The sequence below is a fragment of the Grampus griseus genome, assembly GCF_964374135.1.
Source record: "Grampus griseus genome assembly, chromosome: 1".
Taxonomy (NCBI): Eukaryota; Metazoa; Chordata; class Mammalia; order Artiodactyla; family Delphinidae; genus Grampus; species Grampus griseus.
In genome coordinates, this window is record NC_139017.1 from 102618852 (window position 1) to 102640161 (window position 21310).

General features: G+C 39.1%; 1 protein-coding gene across 1 annotated transcript in view; it reads right to left on the bottom strand.

The window, feature by feature from the left end:
• The window catches only part of BTBD8 (BTB domain containing 8), a gene marked incomplete at its 5' end in the record, with an annotated part of 91003 nt that extends 70099 nt beyond the window's left edge, over positions 1-20904 (bottom strand). Inside the window, 3 exons of the mRNA XM_082668481.1 lie at positions 7307-7557; positions 16948-17142; positions 20756-20904. Coding sequence (XP_082524607.1) covers positions 7307-7557; positions 16948-17142; positions 20756-20904 — 595 coding nt within the window. The remainder of the gene's footprint in view (positions 1-7306; positions 7558-16947; positions 17143-20755) is intronic.
• Positions 20905-21310: the final 406 nt, after the last annotated feature.

The window sequence follows — 21310 nt, forward strand, 5'->3', positions numbered from 1 at the left end:
TTTCTGCTCTGAAATATATATTTCTATTTAAATATAGATATACCTTTAAATATAGATACACATTTAAACATAGGTAATATTGTTACAAAATTATATACCAAAACTGAAGCCACTTCATGAACAGCTGACTTAGAAAATTTTCCAATTTTGATATTCTTTTTCACCACTTAATTTTTTCCTGTTCCTGTTCATGGATTTATGGCTAGGATAATCTGTGAACCAATAGAATTTCAACTAAAATCAATGGGATTTATAGGACACTTACTATGAGTTTAGTACTGTACATAGTATGGAGAGGTATAGAAAATAAACACTTTAAGAACTATCTCTACTTCAAAAGATTCACTTTAGGCAGTGGGAAGTGAAATATAAAACATGTACATATATATAAAAAAAGAAAAATACTAAATTGTATACTATAGCTTTGTCAGTTCGGAAATTTTTGTTAGTACACCTGGTGAGGATGGATCACCAAGAACATATTCCCACTCACCAATTTACAAATGTATACATTTATAAACCAGAATGCCAATACTGACTCTACTATCAAAAGAAATCCAGAATCCAACCACTACTCAATATCTCCACTGCTACCACTGTAAACAGATAAGTTAGGGGGTCCCCGGAGAAAGAGAACCATGAATGGCTTTCTTGACACAAGAGAACCCATTTTGGCCTAAGCCATTTTGTGATCTAGGCCTAGCCGCAATGCTTGCCCTTGAACAGGTAATTAATGATCTTAAGGGAGGGGATGCAGAGACAAGGGCCGAGCAGCCAAGAAACAATGGTGCAGCCTTGGAGCAGGAACAATATCTTTTGAGCTCCTTATAGAACTAAAACTCCCAATAGATGGAAGATGAAGCAATCCTCATTCCAGAGAGAAGGTCATGGTTTGATAGCCTCGAGAACCAGAGAAGCTTATATGGAGACCACCTGAAGCCAGATTAAAGGAGTGCAGGCCCTGCACACACCCTAATTTTATGAGCAACCTCACCCTTGAACTGTTGCTATAAAACTCTCATCAAATTTTCCCAGGTTGGGACACACAGTTTTTGAGGGGCAGGAGCCCGCTGTGTCCCCCTTTGCCTGGCAAAACAATAAAGCTATTCTTTTCTACTTCACCCAAAACTCTGTCTCCAAGATTTGATTCGGCACTGGTGCACAGAGGCCAAGTTTTTGGCATCACCATTCCAGTTCAAAACAATACGGTTCTCTCCATTTTTTTTAAGAGTAAAAGCCAAAGTCTTACAATGGCTTATCAAGCCCCACATCTGGCTCCTCACTACCTCTCTAATCTCATTGTCTACTCTTTTGCTTATTTCCATACTGAACTCTCTCTCATTCCTCCAAATGGCAAGTTATGTTCCCATGTTAGGATATTTCTACTGCCATTTCTTTTGCCTTGACCACTCATCTCCCAGATATCCACTTGGCTAACTTCCTTACTGGATTCAAATCTTTGTTTAAACATCACCTTTTAATCAAGGCTGACTCTGACCACCCATTTAAAATTGCAACTCCCATCACTAGTACTTCCAATCCTCCTTCCTCTGTCCTATTTTTTCTATAGCATGTCACCTTCTAACTTCTTTACTACATTATTGTCTATCTCCACCCCCACCGTACCTTCTCTAACTGGAATCTAAGCTCCAAAAGAGCTGGAAGTCCACTTTAGTCATTGAAGTATCCCTTAGACCTAGAATAGTCCTAACACATAGATCCTCAATAAATATTTGTTGAATAAATTAATGTATCAAATACTACATAAAAAGATTTCTGAAGAAAAAACATAAAACTCCAACCAGAATAAAGCAGGGGAAGGAGGCAGATCCTACCACTTCCAGATATTCCTATAGAAGACTTAAAGCACATAAATTTGTGGGAGATGTTGAAGGAATAGTCTTCATTTCGATGATTCAAAGATCAGAGTATAATTTTTGACCCAAAGGGAAAATCTAGAAACTTTTCAAAAGAAAACCAAGCTAATTTGATAGATGATTCCCTATCTCAACTCTCAATTATGTACTCAAATAGCCCCCTGAACTTGATACATCACAGTGGGGTATAATAAAAATATATATTTGGTCTTTCTCCCCCATTCCTGGCACAGAGCTTAAAACTCTTGAAATTTCCTAAATTATAGGAATGTCTTACTTGAGTTTATGCTAATGAGGCGATTCAGGGTAGGGTTCCTAAATAGCTTCAGGATGGGGGCTGGTCACCAGAAAGGACAAATATGTGATTAAAGAGTGGGAATTATCAGTGTTCCCCCCCATATCCAGGGAGGGAAAGGGGGCTATAGATTGAATTACAAAATTTCTTGAATAAGATTCAGGGAGCTACTGGGTTGGTGAACACACTGACTTGTTGGAAATATAACAGGGAAGAACCAAATCTGACTACATATTGGATGTTTTTTGACTTTAACCCTTGCTTCCCACTGCTTTTGTTCACTAAAAGGATACTGTCTATACATAATGGCCTGCCTCAGGGAACCCTGCCCCTCTGCCTGAATGTTAAACCAAAGTGCCTTTGTTCAGGGAAACATCCGGACCCTGTCCACCCCGCGGATGGCTGCAAAAAAGAAGAAATTAACACATCCCCTCCCTGAGGCTGGCCATTCCAGGGGATATTTGCAAAACTTCTGGCCTTTTTACTTTACTTCCTCATCTCCTCCCCCTCTCTGTGCTATAAAAGAAACTGGCATCCAAACCCCGATAAGATGGTTATTTTGAGACTTTAGTATGCCATCTTCCCGGTCTGCCAGCTTTCCGAATAAAGTCATATTCCTTGCCTCAACACCTCGTCTCTGATTTATTGGCTTGTCATGCGGCGAGCCGAGCGAGCTTGGACTTGGTAACAGAAAGATGGCGCACCCTGAGGGGGCATGGAATTTGTTCTGTATACTGTCCTTGCCCACCCCACCCCATATCTCACCCTATGCATCTTTTCCATTTCGCTGTTCCTAAATTATATCTTTTACGATAAACACATAAACGTAAGAGAAATGTGTTCCTGAGTTCTGTGAGTCATTCTAGCAAATTATTGAACCTTGGAGGAGGATGGTCATGGGAACTCCTGAATTTGTAGTCACTGGGCACAAGCCCAGGTAGTAAAAAGTGCCAGAATATGTCACCCCGAAACATGCCACTTTGGCATGAGGATTATTTTGAGCTAAAGGTACTTGAGAAGGAGCAGATGCAGGAAAAGCTATTTACATCCCCCTAACTGCCTAAAAATAAAAGTACAAATTTTCCCTTTTGTAAAGGAAATTTCCATTTGTAAAGATATCTCCTTACTATTCTCATCACTTGACTCTTATTTGCATAACAAGACAATCCTTATTCACCATACATTTTCTCCCCTCATCTTCCCATAACTTGCCTCCACCACCTAGTAGCCCAAAAGTCCTTTCTTTCATTTAGCCTAAAATGATATATAAGCCTCAATCATCCGGCCACCTTCTTGAATCTCCTTTCTTTGTGAAACTCCTGGTACAAAAGAAAGTAATGAAAACCATTTTTCCCCCTTGTGTTAATCTGTCTTACTTCAGTTAAATTCGTAGGCCAGTCACAGGACCTAAGAGGGTAGAAGGAACTCTTTTCTCCCCTACAGTAGCCTAAGCACTCCACTTGTGTTGAAGTGGGGGCAATATTGTAGAACTAAGTCCTTAACCTGTGGGGTCTGTGCTAACTCTGGATAGTTAACTGTTAGAATTGAACTGTTGCATGCCCATTTGGTGCTAGGAGAATTGGTATGTGGAAAAAACCACACACATTTGGTGTCAGAAGTGGTACCCAGAAAAACAAAAACAAAAACACAATCACAGAAACCCAAAACTGTTCCACAACCTGAAGTCATCATTCCACTCTATCTTAAATTTGCTCTGTTCATACTCCTTAAGCCTGCAAAATAGTACCACCTAAACTCCTTAAAATAGGTTATGAGTAAGGTGACCACATCTTTTGGTTTGCCTGGGGCAGTCCAATTAATGCCTCTTGCCCCAGAATAATTATCAACAGCAATAATAATTTTTCATCTTTCACTCTCTCAAAAGGATCCTAGTTTGGACCATAGACTATAAAGTCATCCTTTATAGAAGGCTTTCATTATCTGGCTTTTGCTTATATATCCAGGTTCATCCCTTACTTTGACCATTCCTGTCCCCTACTCTACCCTACACCCACAACAAACCATTTCTGGTTTTCCAAATTTGCTATGTGCCTGGTTCTCTTTGCCTCCAGGCATGTTGTTTCCTTTGCCTGGAACACTTCTCCCCTAAACTCTTTATGCCTGGTTAACTTCTGCTTTTTCCTTCAGGATTCAATTCAGATATCACTCCCTCCATGTAGCTTTCTCTGAAGGCCTAAGCCTAGGTTACATGTGCCCTATCTATGTCCTTATCACACTTGGTACGTAACTTACCTGACTGTACCTCCTACTAAACTGCAGAATAGGAACACTATCTGTTTTGTTCACTATCAAACTTCAAAACTAGCACAAAGTTGATACTCAATGTAATGATTAGAATAGCATCTCAGGAATAAACAGCAAGTGCAAAAGAACAGAAGTGGCAAAATATACTTCCTTAGGAGGAAATGCCAAGTAAGTCAGTAAGAATAAAGCTCAGGGGGTACGAGGGGTTGTGAAGACAGGAGGTAGTAGCGTTCTAGTCAGGAGTCAGTTCCCAACATCCCCTTGCACCATGGGAAAGAAGCTGGGATTTATATTAAGGCTGTGTGAGACTACTGCAGGATTTTAATAAGGGAAGTGCCATGACCACACTTGCAATTGATGGACGTTGTTCTGTACAATAGAGATGGAGGGTGGCACAACAAGAGGCCTGGTGACCAGCTGGGGTTCAAATTCTCAAGGAAAATAGCAAATTCCTGAAATAAAGAAATGGCAGGAGGGTAAAGAAGAGAAGTATTTAAGAATATTTAGGAGACAAATCAACAGACATGATCATGAATCGAAGGAAGGGTAAAAGAGTAACTGAGGAGAAAGATGGTAATATAATTCACACTGATACAGTATTTAAGAAAAGAGCAGGTTGAGAAAGCGGATGATTAGGTCAGTTTGACACAAGTTAAATTTTGAGATATTTAAGGTATATTTAGACAGATATGTCTAGTCAGTGGTTAGATACGAAGCTAAAAAAAAAAAAAAAAATTGGAGAATACCAATTATTTAAGGGGCAGAAAGAGGAAGTTCCAGTGAAGGAGACTGAGGAGTGACCAAGAGGGAAGGAAAGGAAAAAGCCCCATTATGCCCAAATTGTTCCCTAATATGTCAATTGTGTTGGATCAAACTCATGTTTTGAAAACAAGTGTTATAGTAGAATTGGATGTATTTGAAAGTATCTGTTAACTAAAGAGTTTTATTACTGGTGTTTAGTGCAACAACAGTAAAAGCAAACTGATTTAAGCTTAGTTAGATTTCTTTTATATATGTTCGCTGTATCTCATTATGGTGAATGAACGAATACATGCATGTATGCCTGTTCTAGGCTTGAGGTAGATCTATTCATATTTTTTAATTATCTCATTTAGTCTCAGTCCTAAGAAGTGGTTTCAGACTGATTTTATAGATGAGGACTCTAAGACTCAGAGAGTGTAAGGGACTTTCCCAAGGCCACATAGTTAGAGCAGTTGGCAGAGCTGGTATTTGATACCCATTTTTCCTGCCTATAGTCTAGAGCTCCGCATGGTCCCACAGCAGCCTATTAAAGTGGCCAAACAAGTTTTGAGTATAAGTGAATAGAGCTCATTAACCCCTCAACCCCTTGCCTTCAACTACTTTCTCCATCACTCCATGGAAACCTCCGTGTTGACTGGTTTACCAGACACTTGCTTGTCCACATCTTACACTTGCTTGTCCACATCTTATTAACTCCTTTGCAGTATTGCATACTGTCAATGCCACCCTTCTTGAAACTTCCTTTGTCTTCTCTGACACTATGCTCTTGATTTTTCTCTCTTAGGTGCAAGCTAATCCATGAGAAACACTAGGTCAAGGCAAAGAACTGCACCAAGCCGAACTCAGCCCTGTAAGAATACACAAAACACACACAAACACCTAAAACATATACCAGATACCTCAGTTCACCCACACCTACCCATTTCTGGTGTAACAAACTTCTATCTGACTTCAGATAGCAACTTCTGGGAGACCATTTTCTACGAATATTTTTGTGCTTCTGTATGGTCTGGCCTTTCTGAGCAGAGCACTGGCAAATTTGGGTAAAGGATGGTTAAACAACAAACATGTCTTAGAAGTCAGAGATAATGTGATGCTCCAGAAAGATTCAGACTACCCTCCCCTCAAAACCATTTCCTTACACTCTAGGGTACTGAAGCTACCTTATCCTAACCAGAGAAGATTTATTTACCTTCCAAAGTAAAGGTGTCTCTCTCTCTGCAGAGGAGGATGGGCAGATCTGCCAGCAGCCTATAAAAGTCTCATAATGTTGGTGTTCCCCTCCTATGGTGCAATCCCACTGCACGTGCAGGACAGGTAACATCAGGCCCTCACCACATAGCCTCGTGGGGACTGAGGGTTGGGAGGTAGTGCTGAGATGCTCTGTAAGTAACAGTCTGTTCTCTGATCCAGGGGTCTCGAGTTTCCTGTTAGAATATCTCCTGTATATATATCTATATCCTTAACAACCTCCTTCCACCAATTTACAATAATTCACAAGCTGCAACCCTTCTGACACCCACTTATACAAACAAACTAGAGGTGTTTTTCAAGGTCAAATGCCACATTTATTGTAGTACTTACGCATTTCTGAACCATTTAACATGGGTAAAACTATGCTAACCATTTTTATTAGGTTCCTATCTTTTAAAAATGTGTCACGACAAAAGTTTCAGTGATTTTGTGTCATGACAAAATGTACTGGTGATTTTTGTGTTGCATGGTGTTTTTTAAGGAATGCATATATTGTGTTATAACAGAATTGATTCTATAGTCTGCTAAAGCTTTTATTGGTGTAGATTAGAATAAGGATGACAATATATGGAGGCTTAAAAGGAGAATTATGAATTATGTGTGTATTTTTTAATAATAACCCCATCTCTAATTACTTAGGAAAACTGGGAGTTGACCATATTATTATTTCCATTTACCCATAATTTACTTTCATTTATTTTTATTATATTGACTTTCATTTACTTTTATTTCATTTACTTATAAAAAGTGATCAGTAGAGCTGACTTGTGAAGTATATTTTCTCTAATTGTATCAGAATATAATTACTTTCATGGCTATAAAATTTTATAAAAATCCATAAAAAATACCTCACCAGTGGAAATTAAATTGTCCTCCTTGCTGTTGTCTTCTGGAATGTCCTCTTTATTGTTATCTTCTGGAATTTCATGCTTCATAAAAGAATGATCAGATGACCTTTTACCTACAGATGACCTTCCATCATTGTCAGTACACTTTCCAACACTGAAGTCACATTTCTTTTGTGGTACTCCACTCTCCACTATCTTTTTCCTGAGAATTTCCTCTTCATAGTTTTTTATGTTTCTGTTTGATGAGTATACAGTCCTAAAAGACAAAATGTAAAATAAATGTCAGTGATTCTTAAAAGCTAGTTTTCCAGCATGCTGCTTTCATAGATAACGGCTATATAGTTTTAAAACCTTTCTAATCTGGACTAACTAGAGGAAAGATCAATCTAAAATAACAGAAAGTTTGAAAAGTAGTCCATAAAAATTTTTAATGTTAAAAAGGAATATATAATGCCAACAAATTATATAACCTAAATGAAAGGGACAATTCCTAGGAAGGATACACACTAATCAAACTTGATTTAAGAAGAAACAGGGTATCTGAATAGACAAATAACAAGAGATTGAATTAGTAATCAAAAACTTCTCACAAAGAAAAACGCAGGACCAGGTGGCTTCACTGTTGAACTCTACCAAATTTAAAGAAGAATTAATGCCAATCCTTCACAAACTTTTCCAAAAGATATAAGACGGAACACTTCCCAATTCATTATGTGAAGCCAGAATTATCCTGACACAAAAGCAGACAAAGACATCACAAGAAGAGAAAACTACAGACTAACATTCCTTACTAATATAGAGAAAAAATCTTCAACAAAATCATAGCAAAGTGAATCCAGCAACATATAAAAAGAATTATACATCATGACCAACTGGGCTTTATTTCAGGAATTCAAGGGCAGTTAAACAGATGAAAATCAATATTATATACCATATGCTATAGCCTGAATGTTTGTGTCCCCTAAAATCATATGTTGAAAGCCAATTCCCAATGTGATGATATTAGTAGGTGGGGCCTTTGGGAGATGATTAGGTGGAGTCCTCATGAATGGGATTAGTGCCCTTATTAAAAGCAGCTCCAAAGAGATCCCTCACCTTCTTCCACCATGTGAGGGAACAATGAGAAGTCAGCAGTCTGCAACCTAAAATAGGGCCTTCTCCAGAACCCTACCATGCTGGCACTCTGATCTTGGATTTCCAGCATCCAGAACTATGAGAAATAGATTTCTGTGGTTTATAAGTCATCCAGTCTGCAGTGTCTTGTTATAGCAGCCCAAATGGACTAAGACACCATATCAATAGGACAAAAACTACATGATCATCTTAGTTGATGCAAAAAAAAAAAAAAAAAAAAAAAGCATTTGACAAAATCCAACACGCTGTCATAATAAAACACTCAGCAAACCAACAATACAGTAGAGGGAAACATCCTCAACCTGATAAAGGAGATCTATGAAAAACTCACAGCTAACATCAGACTTAACGGTAAAAGACTGAAAGCTTTCTTCCTAAGATCAGTAAGGATGTCTGTCTGCTCTTACCACTTCTATTCAACATTTAACTGGAGATTCTAGCCAGGGCAATTAAGCAAGAAAAAGAAATAAGCTGGATTGGAAAGGAATAAGTAAAGCTATCTTCATTTACAAATGGCAAACATGTGTATAGAAAATCCTTGGAAATTCACCCAAAAACTATTTGTTAAACAAGTTCTGCAAGGTTGCAAAGTACAAGATCCATATGCAAAAATCACTAGCAATGAACAATCCAAAATGAAATTAGAAAATAATTCAATTTACAACAGCATCAAGAAAATAAAATACTTAGGAACGTATTTCACAAAAAGTGCAAGACATATCCTGAAAGCTACAAAACAATGCTGAAAGCAATTAAATAAATGGAAACACATTCCAGATGATTTAATGTTGTAAAAATGGCAATACTCTCTGAATTAATCTGCAGATTCAGTGCAACAGCTATCAAAATTCAGCTAGTTTTCTGCAGAAATTGACAAGCCAACCCTCAAAGTCAAACAGAAATGCTAGAATAGCCAAAACAATCTTTACACAGAACCAAGTTGGAAGATTCACACTTTCTGAATTCTAAGCTTCCTACAAAGCTATAGCCATCAATACTGTGTGGTACTGGTATAAGGATAGACACATAGATCAGTGGAATAGAATTGAATGTCTAGAATATAGATTTATAGGCAACTGATTTTCAACAGGGGTGTTGTGATATTGTGATTTATAATATGAACTATATATTTGGTCTTTGTCCACTATTCCCAGCACGGAGCTTCTAAAACCCTTCTAATTTCCTATGTAAAAACCACAGAACATCTTTTATTATAGTACTTAAGTTTTGTTCCCAGGTCCTGAAATAGCTCCAGAAGGATAAAGGTGAAATGAATGTCTTTTGTTATTCATAGCAAAGCCCCTTTCAACCACACCAGAGTTTACATTAGTGAAGTTGGTGACTTTTTGAAAGCTCCTAAAAATAGGGGCTGGTTGCCTGGAGAACCAACCAAGGGCTTTGAAGGTTGGAACTTTCAGCTCTCCCCTCCACCTCTGGAGAGGGGAGAGGTTGAATTAATCACCAACAGTCAATGATTTAAACAATCATGCCTATGTAATGAAGCCTGCATGAAAACCCTAAAGGATGGGTTTCAGTGAGCCTCTGGGTTGGTGGACACATGGAGGTGCTGGGAGAGTAGTGAACCCAGAGAGGGCTTGGAAGCTCCTTCCCACATCCCTTGCCCTATGCATCACTTCTATCTGGCTGTTCCTGAATTTTTTCCTTTTATAATAAACCAGTAATATGGTAAGTAAAAAGTTTTCCTAAGTCCTGTGAGCTGCTCTAGCAGATTAACTGAACCTGAGGAAGGGGTCATAGGAATCTACATTTATAGCCAGTTGATCAGAAGCACAGGCAACAACCTGAGGCACAGGTAGCAATCTCCAGGTAAATAGTGTCAGAACTGAGTTAAATCTGTAGGACACCCAGCTGGCATCTGGAGAACCTCAGAATTGCTTGGTGTGGGGAAAAACTCCTGCGAATTTGGTGACCACAAGTGTCAGAAGTAAAGTACTCAATGAGCAGAGTATTAAGAGTAAAGGAGACACACAGGAGGGTGTTTTTCCTTTACAGGTATTCAGACAATCCAATGGGAAAAGAAAAGTCTCTTCAAAAAACAGTGCTGGGGAGGCTTCTCTGGTGGCGCAGTGGTTGAGAGTCCGCCTGGCGATGCGGGGGACACGGGTTCGTGCTTCGGTCTGGGAGGATCCCACGTGCTGCGGAGCGGCTGAGCCCGTGAGCCATGGCCGCTGGGCCTGCACGTCCGGAGCCTGTGCTCCGCAACAGGAGAGGCCACAGCAGTGAGAGGCCCGCGTACCGCAAAAAACCCCAAAAACAAAAAAAAACAAAACAGTGCTGGGGGGCTTCCCTGGTGGCACAGTGCTTGAGAGTCCACCTGCCGATGCAGGGGACACGGGTTCGTGCCCCGGTCCGGGAAGATCCCACATGCCGCGGAGCGGCTGGGCCCGTGAGCCATGGCCGCTGAGCCTGCGCGTCCGGAGCCTGTGCTCTGCAACGGGAGAGGCCACAACAGTGAGAGGCCCGCGTACCGCAAAAAACAAAACAACAAAAACAAAACAAAACAGTGCTGGGCCTCTCACCTTCTGAGACGGCCCACACTCTGTCTGTGGAGTGTGTTCCTCCCAGGGCCACTCTCGCCTTTTGAGACAGACCACATTCTGTATATGGAATGTATCTGTGTATCTCTCTAAATAAATCCACTTCTTACCTATACAAAAAAAAAAAAAAAAAAAAAAAAGTGGTACTGGGACAACTAGATATCCAAATGTGAAAGAACAATGTTGGACCCTAGCCTCACACTATATACAAAAATTAACTCAAAATAGGTCAAAGCTCTAAATGTAAGAACTAAAAAGGTAGACACAGGATAAGTAATTGTGACCTTGGATTAGGCAATGGTTTCTTAGATATGACACTAAAAGCACAAGTTATAGAAGAAAAAATAAAATGAAAGTCATAGAGATTAAAAACTTTTGTGTTTTCAAGGATACCATCAAGAAAGTTAAAAGACAACCCACAAAATGGGAGAAATGTTTGCAAATCATATATCTGATAAGAGACTCATATCTAGCATATATAAAGAATTTCCAGGGGCTTCCCTGGTGGCACAGTGGTTGAGAATCTGCCTGCCAATGCAGGGGACACGGGTTCGAGCCTTGGTTTGAGAAGATCCCACATGCTGCGGAGCAACTAGGCCCGAGAGCCACAACTACTGAGCCTGTGTGTCTGTAGCCTGTGCTCCGCAACAAGAGAGGCTGCAACAGTGAGAGGGCCACGCACCGCGATGAAGAGTGGCCCCCGCTCGCTGCAACTAGAGAAAGCCCTCGCACAGAAACGAAGACCCAACACACCCAAAAGTAAATAAATAAATTTATTAAAAAAAAAAAAAGAATTTACAAAACTCAATAGTGTAAAGACAAATGACCCTATTTCAAACTGGGCAAAGAATGAGAACAGATAGTTCTCCAAAGAAGATATACAAACAACCAATATGCACATGAAAAGATATTCGACATCACTGTCCATCAGAAGAATGCAAATCAAAACCACAATGAGTTACTGCTTCACACCCACTAGGGTACCTATAATCAAAAAGACATAATAACAAGTGTTGTCAAGAACACAGAGAAACTGGAATCCTCATACATGCTGGTAGGAATGTAAAATGGTGTAGCCAGTTTGGAAGAGTCTGGCAGTTCCTCAAAACGTTTAACATATGACCCAGCAATTCGACTCCTAGGTACATATAACACAAGAGAACTGAAAGCATATGTTCACACAAAAACTTGTACATGAATGTTTGTAGTAGAATTATTTATAACAGCCAGAAAGTCAGAACAACTGAAATGTATATCAACTGATGAATGCATAAACACACTTTATATCCATATGTACAGAAAAGAGTTAACACAGGTGGGACTGCTATCTTTTGAAAGACTTGATTGTAAGAGGTGTCCTTGGCTGGCATCTGGGAACATTATTTCAACGGTGTTCCTAGCATTCTCTAAATGACAAGGGTGGCTCAGCTGTTTTTAGCTTGTGTATTGTTTATACAAATAATATGGTTTATGCTGAACACATGCTTTCCTTCTAGGAGTCTGGAATATGGGTACACATCAGGCAGGAGACCAACTCCCGGTAAAAACTCTGGGCATTGAACCTGTAATGAGCCCCCCTGGTTGGCAACATTACAGAGTTGCTGTCATAACTCATTGTAGGAAAATTAAACATGGTCTGTGTGGCTCCACTGGGAGAGGACCCTTGGAAGCTTGTGTCTTGTTTCCCGTGGATTTCACCCCATGTACCTTTTCCCTTTGTTTCCTTTGTAATAAATCAGAGGCTAGAGTATATGCCGAGTCTTATGAGTCCTCCTAGTGAATCATCAAACCTGGGAATGGTCTTGGCAACCCTTGATCCATCACACAATGAAATATTCAGCCATAAAAAGGAACAAAGTATTGATAAACAACACAACATGGATGAACCTTGAAAACATCACACCCAGTTTAAAAACCCACACATAAAAGGCCATATACTATAAAAATCCATTTACATGAAATGCCTGGAATAGGCAAAACCATAATGATAGAAAGTAGATTATTGGTTGCCAGGAAGTGGGGGGAGGAGAGAGTGGAAAGTGACTGCTAATGGGTATGGCAGTTGCAATTACCAAGAATTAAGTTATTAGAGAAACTGACAATAGTCAATTTCTTTGAGGAATGAAGAGGACTGACCTGGAGGGGTCTATGGATGACTGACCAGTGGTACAGATTGGTAAGATGAGATTCAAAGATAGGGGGTTTAGGAAGAAGGGAGGGAGAAAGGTCTAGAGGCAGTAATGAAGTTCACAAGTGTTTTAAAATGTACCTGGGGGGAGTTCCCTGGTGGCCTACTGGTTAGGATTCTGGGCTTTCACTGCTGTGGCCTAGGTTCAATCCCTGGTACTAAGATCCTGCAAGCCACGTGGCAACAAAAAAAAAGTTACCTGGGAATTTAGGTTTATTCAGGTATGGTGAGGCCAACTGATCAGGAGATGATTACCAGTGAATAGATAGTTTACAACTTACAGTTCACAAGAGGAATGGGGAATACCACGCCAGGTAGGGCCACATGGGGAAGCAACAGGGTCTATTTAGAGACATAACAGAGAGGGCAAAGCATAGGCAAAAGTGGTTTTTGTGGGAAGGAATGGGTGAGGCAAGGTAAGCAGCTGACCAAGTTTAGGATTAAATAGTTTGAGTAATTTGGGGGAGAGGGGCTCTGGGCTATAAGGGTGGTCTTTAGTTGTCTGGTACCTGACTCTGGGATGATTAGGGAAGGAGAGTGTTGCCTTCTAGAGTATAAGAAACAGACAGAAGAAGTGGGTGTAGGAATGGCTTCAGGATTACTTGGTTTGCATATCAAAGTCATGCTCAGGGAATTAGCTAACTCTGGAAGGGGCAGTCTCTCCCCAGTTAGTGAGGCCCCAGATGCCAAGTTACATATATATATAGTTAATATTACAAGACACCTATTCCACCCACTTCAGCCCTACTAGTGCAAGGGATGTGGGAGAGAAAATAGCCACCACCTGAGAAAGCTGTAGGGGAAACGGAATCTTTTATACTGTGCTGCTGTTCTATGTGTTTACTTGATTGACATTTTATACTAGCATTTCCCAGTTATTGATGTTAAATTGAAAATTTAAAGGTCTTCCCTTTTTTCCTTCCTTTACACACACACGTACACGCACACACACACAAACATGCACACACAACTATAATGTGGTAAATCTTAGGAAATCAAAGATTTTTATTGAATTTTAATCATGAGGTCATAAAGCAGGAACTACTTTCCAGTGCCAATCATTTGAGCCATATCTGAAGACACGGTACATAAAAAATTTCTTCAAAGACTGTACTTACTATGCTAACTTAAGTGCATAGCAAAGGACCCTACAATAAGTAGCAATATGACAGTATACTTCAAAATCTTTATTGGTTATTTAAAGAGAAGGATGTGTGTTGAAGATACTTATAAGGACTGCATTTCATACAATAAAAATTTAAAAATCTGTTATCAGAATTTTTACTAAAAAATGTTATCTCAATACTCCACATTATAATCCTCTCCTTATGCTTTATATTAACACAGAGAAATTTCAATACAATCTGCCTTTTAAAAAAGGGGGAGGTATATCACAAGCACTTTCTATACGCAAGACACTGATGAGATACCACTGGGAATGCTCACATCGATGAGATGATCTAATCTCAAGGAGCTTCCATAACCACAGACATATTTCACTAACCTAACACAAAACAGAATGTGATTAAGTGCTTAAAACAGAGGATTGTGAAGTGCTAGGAAGCACAAAGCCATTTACTCCAAGGTCCTTGTTCTAAATATGAGAAAATTAAGGCTCAAAGAAATCATAAAACAAGGTAATGCACAGCCAGAAGGCATATCTCTGTCTTGTTGCCAAGTCCAGTGCTTCCTCCACTCTACCATACTGTCTCTCATTCAATCTTTTTTTCTAACCCTTTTAAAGACAACAAATAAAGGATAACATTAATGTAATTTCTCTTTCTCTAATATATAAAAATTTGACTTTTCCCAAGCATCTTTTTCTAAACATACACTCAATAGCTGGAGAAATGTGTAATATCAAAGGGCTACTACTATGAATAATACTTACAATGTATTCAGTGCTTACTATATCTCAGGTCACTGAGCTAAGTGCTTCACAAGCATCTAATTTAACCCTCACAACAACGCTATGAGGTAGGTATTATGTCCATTTTTCAGGTGAGGAAACTAATGTAAGTGATCAGTCCAAGTTCACTCAGTTAGAAATGGTAGACCTGGCTTGACCACAGAGCCTACTCTACAACAAAGCCACTATACCACCTACTAGAAAAACAAAAGTGTGTATTTTAAAATTGATGGTTGGAACTCAGTGATGAACCTATTATGATCTATACTAGAAAATGATAATGATTTTCTAAATTTCACTTAAAGTATTTGTTTAAATTATAGTATGTCATACTGTTCTTACAAACAGAGGAAGCCAAGGATACCCATTTTTCTGTTTATGCTTATTGGAGCTTCATATAAGAAACTCTGAAATAATAAAAACAGATCATTCAAGCAACTGTCAGAGCATGAAATGAAGAAAAATACACCAAATGACACACATATACTTAAGTTTAATTATCCAAAAAGAATTTTCAACATTAAAGTCAACATGATTTTGATTATAGGCAAATAGTATGTCAGCAAATAACTAAAAGACTAGCATCTAAAAAATACCTAGGATTCAGGACATAAAAACACAAAAATCCAACTCTGATTTCTCATAAAAGTTAAAATGATAATTGGCACTGGCATTAAGGACAGACATACAGACCAATGGAAAAGAATTTAGAGACCGGAAATAAACCCTAACGTTTATGTGTGTATTAGTCTGCTTGGGCTGCCACAACAAAAATCATAGACTGGTGGCTTAAACAACAGAATTTTATTTCTTACAGTTCTGGAGGCTGGACGTCAAGATCAGATGCCACCATGGTGGGGTTCTGGTGAGAACTCTCTTCGTGGCTTGCAGTCAGTCACCTTCTCACTGTACCCTCACATGGCAGAGAAAGAGAGAGAACGAGCTCTCTGGTGTCTCTTCTTATAAGGGCACTATTCCTATCATGAGGTCCCATCTAAAGCTAATTTACTTCCCAAAGGCACAATCTCCAAATACCATCACATTAGGGAGTAGAGCTTCAACATATGAATTTTCAAGGGAAACGATTCAGTCCATAGCAATGGACAACTGATTTTCAACAAGGCTGTACAGACAATCCAATGGAGAAAGAATAGTCTCTCCAAAAATAGTACTGGGACAACTAGATATTCACACACAAAAGAATAAAGTTTGTCCCCTTCCTTACATTACACACAAAAACTAACTCAAAATGGATCACAGACCTAAATGTAAGAGTTAAAAGCATAAACCCAAAATATTCATAGAAGAAAGTATAAGAATAACTCTTTGTGACCCTAGAATAGGCAATGGTTTCTTATCTACAATAGCAGGAGTACAAGTGACAAAAGAAAATTAGATAAACTAGGCTACATTAAAAAATCTAAAACTTTTGTGTTATAAATGACACCATCAAGAATGTGAAGACAACCCACTGATTGGGAGAAAGTGTTTGCAGATCATATATCTGATAAGAGCCTAATATCCAGAATCCATAAAGATCTCCTATAACTCAATGATATAAAGACAAATAATCCAATTGAAAAATGGACAAAGGATGTGAATAGACAGTTCTCTAAAGCAGATATATTTCTCCTCTCTCAGGATCAATCTCAAGCAGAAATTAGCCTCTCCTAATACTAAGCCTCAAAGACTCTAATACTAATACTTAGCCTCTACTAACACTAATTACTAAGATAATATGGAATTTAAGTTAGAAGGTTATAAAATAGATATGAAAATACATGAAATAAAAACACACACATATGTTTAAAAAATAGGCAATTACATACTAGAAAAAAAGATGAAGAAAGCACTTACTGTAAAAATATTCTAAATTCTGAAGCTTCAAAGTTCTCCACAGCAACAGGTTCATGATTTGTTAAGTTATTTGTATGTCCAACAGTATGAAAATAGAAATCAGGAACCCTTGCTAAAAGGACTGCTTTGTGTGCTTTGAACAAAGTACAACCTATTGAGAAAGTAACATCTGTATGGACTTCTTCTCTTAGAAGCCTATAAGGAATAAAAAGGAACCATAGTTTAATTAGTTAATTAATTAAACTAATTAATTATACACAGTTAATATATAATATGCCCATTTTTATAAAATAAGCTTTAAAAATAACACATAGGGCTTCCCTGGTGGCGCAGTGGTTGAGAGTCCGCCTGCCGATGCAGGGAACACGGGTTCGTGCCCCGGTCCAGGAAGATCCCACATGCCGCGGAGCGGCTGGGCCCGTGAGCCATGGCCGCTGAGCCTGCGCGTCCGGAGCCTGTGCTCCGCAACGGGAGAGGCCACAACAATGAGAGGCCCGCGTACCGAAAAAAATTTAAAAAAAAACACATAAACTAAAAATACAGAGATAACAAAATTAAGTTAGTACGGAAATGAGTTTATTCTCAGTTCATCCAAAGAACATTGTCTAATATTGGTTTAGAAGGCAATTTTCTAAAATTTATAATGAAAACAAAGGTAATTACACTAAAAGAGTAAGACTATTTTTTCAAAAAATATCTTTTCCTTTTAATTCCTTCTACCAATAAAATTTATCTTCTGCTACTTATGTTGATTTTCCTTTATAATGTATGTACTTTAGATTTATTTTGGAAAGAGAACACAAAGTAATGTGATTGTTGACTATTGAATCAATTTTTTAAAATCTTACTAAAACTGAAGCAAAAAAAGTAAACAGTCAACACCACCAGCAAACCACACGCAATAACAGACAATCCAGTCTAGAAACTGGTACGCTGTACTTTGACTACTGTTAAATACCAAGTCTGAAATGCAGGCTTGGCTATCAAGAATGTGACATTTAAGCCCTTTTCCATTGCCCACCCCACAAAATATAGAACTATGCTCTAATCTATTATTAAAACGATGGACTCAAGGAAAGCCCATTCAAATCCCTTTACTAATGTTAGGACATAGTTATGGTAAAGCTCACATGTAAGGTGATAGAAGAACAGAAATCAGCATCATAATAGAAACTGTCACAATGTTTTTTCTGTGTGGTAACTATATATTTCTGCTCTGTAAATGCTAAATAGTACTTCATATAGTATAACATTATCATCAGCAAGTTATATATTCTCAGAGGACCTCTGTATTGCAGGATATAACTAGCAATCACACTAGTACACTACAGGAGGTCCAAGTATGGATAAAGATATCCATTACAGTGAAAGCTTAGAATGTTGCCACTGACACTCACTCCCCCAAGATCCAGTTACTGGCTCCTTCCTCTGATCCCTCCGTACATACCTCTATCACAGCACTTGTCACTGTATCATTATTATTTTTATAATAATAAAATTATATTATTTTAATATAACTAAAATATATTATATTCAGACAATGAACTCTCCAAAGGCAAAAACTGTACCTTCATTAGACAGCAAGAGCTCAATATCTGCTTTTTTGGATTTGGCTGTATTTTACCCTAAACAAAACAAATGCTTCAGAGCACAAAGCTTTCAGAACCTTGGAAACAATGAGCGAATAGATGCATTTTAGTCAATATTTTAATCAATAAGTTATTTCATAAGCGATTGTTAAAGTTATACAAGAATGTATTGGTCTCCCAAACATTAATAAAAACTCAAATTGTACAAATACAAATACACCATTTATTCCTCCTTCCCACCCACCTTCTACCCATCCCCCACTTCTCCCCAAGTGAATAAACAAGCATTGCAGCTGGTAGCCATACAACTGTCACTAGGGAATCTGCCTTGTTCATAATAGATGCTCATGAGTATTCGTCAAATAAAAAAAAAGTTAATGTTTTAAAAAATGTTAATGTGAAAATACAGTGCTTTTTATTTTATAAAACTACCTGTATCAGTTATAAGCATATCTTGTTATCTGTTACAAGTAACAATATCTGACTCAGACCTGCTTAAACATTAAGGAGGGTTTTATTGGCTCATCTCATAATAAACTCTAGAGGAAGGATAGGCTGGAGCAAAGGCTCAGTGGTGTCAAGGCCCAGCTTCTTTCCATCTTATTTCTCTGTCACCTACTGTATTCACCTATCTAAAGCATTTTAGACTACTGATTAAACCCAATTCTCACTAAAAATTTACTGAGCATGTACCATGTACGAAGCACTGGGGACATAAAGGGGACTAAAGCATAGTATCTGCCCTCAAGGAGTTTGTAGAAGAGTATGGCTGGGTGAGTATATGAGATTTTTTAGTTGTTTAAAAAAAAAACACACACAAAAAAACACTTTTGCTTGTAACAGGAACTTGAGACTTCAGGATCCTATCCTTTCATTGCTGCTAGGATGAGGATAAATTGTTCACCTACTATACTTATGACCTCATTTTCTTTATATAAATTAGATGTATTATCTTCTTTAAATTCATGACACTTCAAGGCTTACAATACAGCCAGAAGAATAGAGCCACTGAAGAGGAGTACCACATCCTTAGAGATTCATCCTAGAAACAGAACAACTGCACTCTCATTTTTTTTTAATGTTGTACATCAATTCCCCCAGTGGTGGAGACAAGGCAGAATCTCTCATAGACAGGCCCAAATTAAAAGGAAATTTTTTTGCTTTATAAAGTTCAGTTTATAAATGGTGGAGCCTTAAGTGTGGGCAACAGTAAGCACTTTTTAAATGTAGAGTGCTGCACAACTGTTATTAATAGTAATTATGTTTACACTAGTTCAATAGTTCTCAAAGTGTGACCCAGGCCAGCAGCATCACCTGGGACCTTGCTAGAAATGCAAAAATCTCACGCCCCATCCCAGACCAACTATATCAGAATTAAGGTCTGGGTCTCAGTAAATCTAAGCTCTCCAGGTGATTCTGATGCACACTAAAGTTCAAGAATCAATGTTTTGGTGGAAATGGTAACTAGCTAGGGAATATTTCTAAGGTTCATTTTCTTTATTAACTGAGATGACGTTCCTGGATTCACTATAGCCTGAGTTAAGCTTCACAACAACTCTCCATTTGCTAGAGTCCTCATGGGAACTGGGAATTGCTGGGAGTTGCTGCGGGCTGTAGAGTATTCTAGGAGGAGAGGGGAAGCCAGGTTGTGATCAGGAAGTATTTCTACGAAAGCATTTGTGCTAAATCGTTTAAAGAGCGCTCAAAAGAGACCTCCAGCGCTCCAGTAATCTGATCCATTTTTACTCATTCTAAATAGATACTCAAAAAATTAAAAAAAATATATAAAATAAATATAAAAAATAAATATAAAAATATATATATCTAATTGTATCATTTTTCTTAGAATTGTTTGAGCTTATAAAAAGTTGTGTAAGTTTCAGGACCACGAAACCTGTATCCACCCCGACATTAGCGAGTCTTTCAAGACTTAAGCCTACCCGTGTTAGAGTATTTTGGCATAAAGTGGTGCTGCATAGAACTATGACGGTAATTTTGGTTTTCTTCTTGAATCTGGTACGTGGTCTCCGAGGTGCTCTGGATTGGTTATAAGGGCGAAAGAATCCTCTTTGTAGTGAGGAGACCAGTGAGCGTCCTGCAGTGGCCTGAGGTGAGGCGGACAAAGCAGGGAGGGATGGAGAAACCGAGGAGCCACAGTTTCTGGTACGGAGGTGGGCGCCTTAAGAACTGAAGCAGCCTGAGTTCCCGCCTCCTCCTACCTGAGCAGATCCTGGCTGAGCTGCTCCGACACCATCGCCTTCAGCCGGCGGCGCTCACTGGGCCCCTTCCTTTGCAAGCCCTTACTGGAAACTCCAGGGGACTCCAGAAGTACCACGGGGGCCACGCTATCCTCCCCACGGCGGGCCATGTTCCACAAAGGTACGGCGGCGCCCCGCAGGCCCAGTACAGGGTCTCACTTCCCCGCCTCTGGAAGAAACGGGCGTTTCATACCGAAAGCTCTGCTCCTACCCGAATCCGCCCCCTAAAGGAAAATGCTGACGCCTCTCGTCTCTTTGTTGACGGTCCCTTATGGCTGCCGAACCTCAGTCACGGAGAATCTCGGAGACCCGAACAGCGCCGGCACGTGACCCGGGAGGGTGTGCGCAGGCGTAGTAGCTGTGTTTTAACCCCGCCGGCAGGCGCTCCGCGCAGCACTGCCCAGGGAGCCAACTGTTCTGCGGAGCTAACCAGGTCCGCGCTGCTAACCAGGTCTGCGCTTTATCCCTATCCCTCTGCTTTCCAGTTGGTGCTAACCAGTCATTTAAATAAATGTT